The sequence below is a fragment of the Naegleria fowleri genome (genome assembly GCF_008403515.1).
Source record: "Naegleria fowleri strain ATCC 30894 chromosome Unknown tig33, whole genome shotgun sequence".
Classification (NCBI taxonomy): Eukaryota; Heterolobosea; class Eutetramitea; order Acrasida; family Naegleriidae; genus Naegleria; species Naegleria fowleri.
In genome coordinates this window covers 650802-659160 of record NW_025407965.1, presented here as the reverse complement: position 1 = coordinate 659160, position 8359 = coordinate 650802, and the positions used below count along the sequence as shown (strand labels likewise).

Here is an 8359-nt window from a genome sequence, read left to right as displayed (position 1 = left end):
AAATGAGAAGATTCTCAATTTTTTTTAAAGTCGCGAAAAAAAAAAATGAATGACCGCATCAGCAGGAGCGGATTTTTACAACAACAACAAGGCTCATCGTTCTTGTGTGTTGTGAGCAACAACAGCCTTATTTCATCATCATCACCACCATCATCATTACCACCCTTCTCATCGTCCTCGTTATTCAGTGAGAGGTCGGAGGAGGAGATTTTAGGAACCTTTGGCTCTGTATATTCATGTTCCATTCCAATGGTAGCATCATTAATGGAATCATCATTGGAAAAATTGGCTGCAATCAGGTCTGACCCGGTCATGTCTAAGGAGATGAACCATACCGCATCGTCGTGGAAGAGTAATTGTATGACAAGTTGTAGAAATAATTATTTTCGTAATTTAATTGAAATTCGGAACAGTCCTACAATGGGTGGAAGTATTTCTGTTTTGAATGAAAAGTACAACAACAGCAAGTGCTTCAAGCATTCTGCTCCCTGTCTTCAAAATTTTCATCATGATTCGAGAAGAATTTATGAAGACGTTTGTGTGTGCTCTCCATTATCATCATCGTCAACAAACAAATCCAAGGAGCATTCGTATCATGATGAGGACGACACGAGCACATACAGCTCACCAGTTCAACAACAGGTAGAACAACATCATCACATTCTTTCTACCACGTCGCTGCACACAACTCATAGTTCCACAATTTCAACACCAACCGAGATAATTGTTTCAGCAGCATCAGCAAATTCCTCTAACCCAACATCACCATCATCGTCTGGACAAGTGTTTTATTGGACACTCTCCAAAAATCTACTTGCAGGAGCAATGGCCCGATGTGGAGCTGCTGTAATTATGTTTCCTATCGATGTTGTTAAAACACGATTGCAATTTCAAAGAAAAGATGCATTCAAACAAGGCAAACTTCGTCATCACTACAAACACGGTGTAGATGCATTTCTAACAATTTTGAAGGAAGAGGGAATTAGAGGTCTCTATAAAGGACTCTCTGTTCGGTTAATTTACATCACACCAGCTGCTGCCGTGAGTTTTACAGTGTATGAACAGTTCATGCAATCGATTCAAAGCAAAGTGCCAATATTAAAAGGAGGAACAAGTGCATTGAACGATAATGGCAATTCAAATGGCAACAATTTTTCGTGGAAAACTCCGATTTTGACATTATCGGCAGGAGCTTTGGCTAGAGTTTTAGGAACAGCATGTCGAACACCATTCGATATTTTGAAACAACAATTACAAGTGGAAGGTCAATTAAAATCACAACATGCAGAAAAAAGAGGAATTATTGGAACGCTAAAAACTATTGCAAAACAAGATGGTATTTCTGGATTCTTCTCAGGTTATGCAGTGACACTATTGAGAGACGCTCCTTTTGCAGCCATTTATTTCACCTCCTATGAAATGATTAAGCGATTATTGCGCCGGGGAGATTCGAACATCTACCAAGATGTAGATCCAAATACTGGAAGAAGAAAATCAGGAAAATCCATTCACCACTTATTTGCAGGAGCACTCGCAGGTGCCATTGGTACCACTTGCACCATTCCAGTCGACGTGGTGAAAACAAGACTTCAAACACAAAGCAAAACAGGAAAAAAGGAATACGATGGAATTGCAGATGCATTCCGAAAGATTTACAAGGAAGAAGGTTGGAAAGGTTTCACAAGAGGTCTAGGACCTCGATTGATTTACATCATGCCTGCCTCTGCATTGACATTTACTCTTTACGAAAAATTGAAGGTTTTCTTTAATATTAATGAAACTAAAAAACCGGAGACAACCACCACAACCTCACAATAGAGCATCATGACCAAGGGGAGATCCTATTGTGGAGATGTGGAATCCAATTTTGATTCAAAGCAGAATTGTGTAATATATTTTCGAATAGCTGTTCATCCTCGTGAACATGGTCATCACCTCCTTATGACGATGACTGACATGAACTAACTTCTTGCAACTCTCCTCCAATGTCGTGACATCATCCCTACAAAAATATCTTTCCACTCGTCACGCATCCACAACAACCTTCTCTCAGCCAAAAAAAATGTCATCCACACAAAAACAACAATTAACACCTCAACAATTAGAGGAAATTAGAAAAGCATTCAAAAATTGTGACAAGGATAACTCCAACTCCATCGATCGTCAAGAGTTACAAACTCTCCTCGAGACCACACTAAAAACCAACCTCTCCGACAAGATGCTTCAAAAATACGTCGATGTTCAATTCAACAAGAATGACACCAACAAGAACAATGTGATTGATTACGATGAATTTGTGAAATTGTACACAACTCTTTATTTCTCACCAGAATTGCCCATTTCCATGCGTCTCGAAAACAAGTCATCTTCCTTCCGAAAGGAACCTACCACTTCAACACCTTCCAATACTGTTGCTCCACCACTTCCTCAGAAAAAGCCATTGACTGAACAGGAAAAGAGAAAAGCTAAACAATGTTTTGACAAGTTCGATTTGGACAAATCAGGAACTATTGATCGAAATGAAATGTCCAAATTATTGGAATCTGTTTACAATGAGAATGGTAAAATGTCAAAGGTTTTGTTTAATCGATTGGTGGATATGCATATGAATAAGGCAGGAAATAATAACGTGTTCTCCTTTAACGAATTTTTGGGAATTTACAGAAATATCTTTGGAGAAGATCAAGACGCAGCTCAGCAATCATCATCTTCTGGTTTTGTTCTTCCAGGAATGTAAAGTGAATTTCTTGATAAAAGAATGTATTAAAATTCATTTCACAAGAAATATATTATTCATAATAATTATATCCATCACAATATATTTAATGTAATTTGTCATTTACAAAAATTCCACGGGTGGCCAACTCAAGCGTATTTTTTCGTGAACACATCAAGCTGCAAGAGAAAATTTCGCTGGGGATTTTTAATAAAGCTACGATCATAGTATGATTGTATGATGATTTCAACCCCTCAAAACTTGCCAATGCAATATATTGTTGCTGACACGTGAAGGAAACACTACTTAATTATTGGTGCGTCAATAAGTTGAATTGGCATTACAAGAGCCGTGGTGGTAACGTCCTAAAACTTTGTCACGTACAGGGTGGTATAGTATTGAAGGGGCCCTTTCCCCTCTTCGTCACATTATCAACACCATCTCTCTCAAACCACAACTCTTACATTGAGAAACGTGTTATGAAATTGTTGCTAAAATGTTTTCAAACTTCTCTTCGAAAAGGGTTTTAAAAAAATTTTCAATTTGTGGAGTTCAATATGATTGAGAAGAGTTTGAAATTAACACCAAGCCCGTCAAAAGTGCACAACAAATAGAACATCCTTGAGTGTAAAGTGGTCTGTTGTTCTAGAATTTCATGCTGCTTGTTTGCACTTTACACGGGCTTTATGTTTAATTCAGCCAAAGTCAGTGACACCTTTTTTTAAGGGCTGTTATTAATTGAATATTAGGTCTCACAATACCAAACAAAAGAATCTGAAACTATACGGAAAGAAGCATCTACCATATGAAAATCTTGGTTTCAGCATGCTTAATTGTAGAACAGTTCAACTCTGAAACAAAATTTGAATACTGGTCGGTGAAGAAGTTGGCCACCCGTGAAAAATTCAGAAAATAAAAAAAATGAATGAAAAAAGCTCTTCTCCGAATAAGCCTCATGATTCGAATACATTTTCATCCGTATCAATCATCAATGATAAAGTGATGAACAAAGCCTGCAACAACAACAACCAACCAAATGAAGGCTTAAACTCTCAACACAAGTTATTACAATTTATTGCCTATCGGGAAGGCCTTTCTTTGTTATATAATAGGATATATTTTCCACTGTCCATGATGAGGAAATTGAGAGAGAATAATAATAATAATAATCCTGAACATCATTCAAAATCGGAGACGACAAATGATTCTCGGAAGAAGGATGATCATGGTTCAAAAAAAGTGATGAGCAAACCAACGAATATTAGCAAAATGAATACGAAGAGTGTGAAAGATAGTGGCAAAAAAACAGCAGTTTCACTTGTAGCGAAAGATTCCTCTTATGAAACGGTCAATTATGTGGTGGATGGACCTTGCATTGTTACACTTGACAATACTATTCAATTATTATCGAGTACTTGGGTTGTGGACGATGTCTCACTCAACGACAGCATAGAAGATGTCAATGACCAAATGAATACTGTTTCAAGAAAGCCCAAAGAAAATCAAGATGTCATTAATTCACAATCGAATGTCTTTATTTGTGACAGTGAGGAATCAAATACCGTGACGCTACAATTTTTGAAAGAAAAATTTACAAAATCTATTCATCAATGTTCTAGGTTTTCAGTGCAAAACATTGAATTTTGCTCTTTCGATATTGAGAATGCTACAGAAATAACATTACAATCGTTGACACCTGAAAAGAATATCCAACAATCACCTTGCGAAATATCAGGCATGAAATTATTACGCTTTCACTCTCTCTATTTAAAATTGAATTGTATCATTTACTATTCTGAAAAAGAAATCTACCGAGTAACCTCTCTCATTTCAAAATCCGTAAAAACCAGAACAACAAAATCCAGCAACAATGGAATTTTCAGAGTGGTTTCTGCCACTAAAATTAACCTCTGCAATGGCACTGATTCTATTTCACAACAAGATCAACCAAAACCACCTGAAACTATTGAAAACATTGATGACACCATTGATTCAACAACAAGTGCCACAGAAAGTTGTTCGTTTTATTTCGAATCAAAATCATGCAAGGAATTGCTTTCACTTTTGAAAGTTGCTCACTCATTCTTTCATCACATCACCTTGCACGCTTCCCCTCAATCTAGTTCTTCAAAAAACTCATTGACATTTACTACTCCCTATTCCATTCTCATTCACGGACCTCACAACATTGGAAAAACATCAACTGTGAAAAATATTGCCAAAAAGTTGAAATATCCATTAATTTATGTGAATTGTAACAGTTTGGGAGGAGGAATGTTTGGAAACGAACAAGCTATTTCCTCCGTAGCGAATCGCATTATAGAAACAGCACAACGACGTTTAGCAACCCAACCCACAACTAAAGATTTAACCTTGATTCTGTTTTTGGACGATTTGGACAAGATTCAACAGAGTTTATTTTCATCTCTAATTTCAATTCAAACTCAAATGGAAAAGTCAGAAATGAAAACACTCCCAAACAAGAAAATTCACAAAAGTTCCACCATCCTTCATTTCATCATTATTGGATCTGCATCCTCCGATTGTGAATTCATGAAGAAAATGGAAATGAGAGGAAAATTTCAACGAGAGGTGAAATTTGAACTTCCCTCTCCACAAGAACGAACCGAATTTTGCAAGACCATGTACAGCAAAATGTTTGCCCATTTGGATTTTGAAAAAATTGGAATTGCCACCACAGGTTACCAATTTTATGACCTTATCAAAATCTTTAATTCACTCCATGCCGACAGAGGTCTCCACAAGAATATCGAAATTTCTACAGAATATGTTTTGAATCGAATGACTGAACTTCATTTGACGCCTTCCATTAAAAAAATAGTGGAACAAGGTCAAGAATGTGAAAAAGAGTCTAAGATATCTATCCTTTCAGAGGAACAAGCAAGCATTTCACAACAACAACAAGACAAACAACATCATGACAACACTTTGATCGATTTTGATGAAAAACATTGGGATAAAATTGGAGGTCTTTCATATTTGAAACAAAAATTGAGACAAGCTGCAGAATGGCCCATGAAATATCCAGAAAGTTTTAAGAGATTGGGACTTCAACCACCTCTTGGAATTTTACTTTATGGGCCTCCTGGAACTGGAAAGATAAGAATAATTATTTCACATTCATACACACTCACATTGAATGTCACATACACACTCCTCACTCACCTTTCGAACTTTTCATTTGTATTCACTTGAAAAATATTGTTGAAAATGCTACACTAATGATGAACATCATTACATGAATGCTGCACCAATGATGAACATTTTGCATGTCGTTTGTGTGGATTTAGACCACTTTGATTCGAACACTTGCCCTTTCAACACATTCCACATTTTTATATTGCAATGTGGCACAAGTTTATTCACCCTATGTGGGTGAAGCTGAGAAAGCCATTCGAGATATCATGTCAAAAGCCAGAATTATGAATCCATCGATTGTATTTTTTGATGAAATTGATGCCATTGTTGGAAAGAGAGAATTCACGATGGGAGGAGCAGATTCTGTGAGTAGCAGAGTCTTGTCGACGCTTTTAAATGAAATGGATGGAATTGAGGGAACTAAAAATTTACTTGTGGTCGCTGCTACGAATCGACCCGATATGATTGATAGTGCATTGATGAGACCTGGAAGATTGGAGCATTTGTTGTATGTTCCTCCTCCGGATGAGGAAGCCAAAAAATCAATTTTCGAAATTCACACCAAGCATTTGGAAGATGTATTCTTGAGTGCTGAAAATTGTGAAATTTCTCGAGAAGAGATGGTGCGATTGTTGGTGGAGAATGAGGAAATTTCTGGAGACATGACAGGTGCAGAGATTGAGGCTCTATGCAGAGAAGCATGTTTGTCAGCCTTAAGGGAAAAGGAAATGAAGGCATCTATGAAAGGTTTATCAGAGGCAACAACCTCCTCACCCATCATTCTTTCGTGGAAGAATTTTTGTGAAGCAAGAAGAAGAGTTCAACCATTTCTGTCGACCTTGGAAGGAAAACGAATGCTTGAGAATTACGCCAAGTTTGAAAAAAGTTTTGAGAAGAATGTCAAGTAAAAGAAAGAGGTTGATTTTTATGGTTGTATTGGACCTTGAAAGGTTTTTTCATGGTGACATTGCAAGTATTAATTGTTGTTGATCATCTTACTTTTTGTCTGTGGAAGTTTTTTGTGATTCCTTTTCCTTGTCGTTAGAGGATTCTTCCTTCTTCTCTTCTTTCTTCTCTTCCTTCTTTTTATCGAGCTGTTTTGCTTCAAATTCTCTCATTTCAATCTTGTTATTGATCAAATCATGCAATGAAATGATACAGCGAATTACAGAGCTCAAATACATGGCCAAATAAGTATCATTTGTCTTTTTTCCAATGGATTGTTTGGCATCGTTCGTGTGCAAACCAGGAAGTAAATTGAAGACGTCTTGTAATAAATATAAAATGTTGTGATTGACTGGCATTTTGCCTGAAACAACCTGATCAAGATAAGTATTGATCTCGCTCAATCTGTTTCTCAGTGCCTTTAAGCTTGTCATACGAGTTGACACTGCTGAAGCCAAATCAGAAATAGTTGTGTCTTTAACATCACGAAGTAAATGTTCGACACCAATTTCTTCGGCCTCATAAGCTCCAATTTCAGATGGTAAATGAGTAAATGTGAGCTTTGGTTGAGATTGTTGATCTTCACGTTCTTCCACTGCAACATAGGCATCAGTAGGTATTACATTTTCTTGTTCTGGATTTACATCAATAATACAATAGGTTGGATGAGGAAGGTATTTCTCCTTGATAATTTGATGAATCTCGATATCGGATTTTCTGATTTTTGGTCCAGTACTGTACCATCCGACCACCTTTTCCTTGGCTTAATGGAATTACAATAAAAATGGTCATGTGTTGTATTGCAAAGTTGATGTTGTTGGTGTTGCATATATTTGAATCCATTTGGTGTTGAAAAGTTGTGATGATGTTTGAACAAAGTGAATGATAAAGTTGTTGTTGCACGTATCATGATGATGAGCATGATGTTGTGGTGCATTGAAGGGAATAAATCAGTTGAAAATCCAATTAACATGTCAATATGAAAATTGATCATTTTCAAAATACATTTTAACATTTCATACGGTCTCACTTCCCATCATCAAGAACAATACACCTACCTGTTACCTTTCTAAACATTCCCAACATATTCTCAAGGAAACTATGATCAAAGAACCAAATACTTGGATCTTTAGGATCTTCCTCAAAAGGCACAGCAAAACTATTTGTACAATCCACCACACCATCCTTTGAAATCTCTCCCAACAAAACTCCAGCGACTCTATTATTAGTATCTTTCGCAACCCGATTATAGTGATCCACAACACTCAACAACACCAATGGATGCACCACCACCTTGGTTGGAAAGGCCGGAAAATCCGTGTAATCAATACTGGAGCGCTGTGCTGCAAGCCTTGCTGCATGAGGATCTAAATCTTTGGCGTCGTTGTGATGATGATGATGGCTCATTTTTTTTTGAAAGAAATTTATTGGAATTTTTGAATTATTTTTAGATGGTGGTCAATGATTTTGTTTTTTTTCAGATGAACGCACCTTAAAACAAATCATAATCATGTTGATATAAATATTATTGAGAAATCT

General features: G+C 36.7%; 4 protein-coding genes across 4 annotated transcripts; 3 read left to right on the top strand and 1 right to left on the bottom strand.

Annotated features, from left to right (window-relative positions):
• Positions 1-45: 45 nt before the first annotated feature.
• On the top strand, positions 46-1818 carry FDP41_003288 (uncharacterized protein; the record flags this gene model as incomplete). Its single annotated transcript, XM_044706575.1, has 1 exon — positions 46-1818. The coding sequence occupies one exon, from the start codon at positions 46-48 to the stop codon at positions 1816-1818; it is 1773 nt and encodes a 590-aa protein (XP_044562679.1).
• Positions 1819-2062: 244 nt separating this feature from the next.
• FDP41_003287 (uncharacterized protein) lies at positions 2063-2737 on the top strand (the record flags this gene model as incomplete). The annotated part of the gene is made up of 1 exon (XM_044706574.1): positions 2063-2737. One exon carries the CDS (start codon positions 2063-2065, stop codon positions 2735-2737), a length of 675 nt encoding a protein of 224 aa, XP_044562678.1.
• A 900-nt stretch (positions 2738-3637) lies between these two features.
• On the top strand, positions 3638-6783 carry FDP41_003286 (uncharacterized protein; the record flags this gene model as incomplete). Its single annotated transcript, XM_044706573.1, has 2 exons — positions 3638-5878; positions 6028-6783. 2 exons carry the CDS (start codon positions 3638-3640, stop codon positions 6781-6783), a joined length of 2997 nt encoding a protein of 998 aa, XP_044562677.1.
• An 87-nt stretch (positions 6784-6870) lies between these two features.
• FDP41_003285 (uncharacterized protein) lies at positions 6871-8227 on the bottom strand (the record flags this gene model as incomplete). Its single annotated transcript, XM_044706572.1, has 2 exons — positions 6871-7583; positions 7879-8227. The coding sequence occupies 2 exons, from the start codon at positions 8225-8227 to the stop codon at positions 6871-6873; spliced, it is 1062 nt and encodes a 353-aa protein (XP_044562676.1).
• Between the last annotated feature and the right edge of the window lie 132 nt (positions 8228-8359).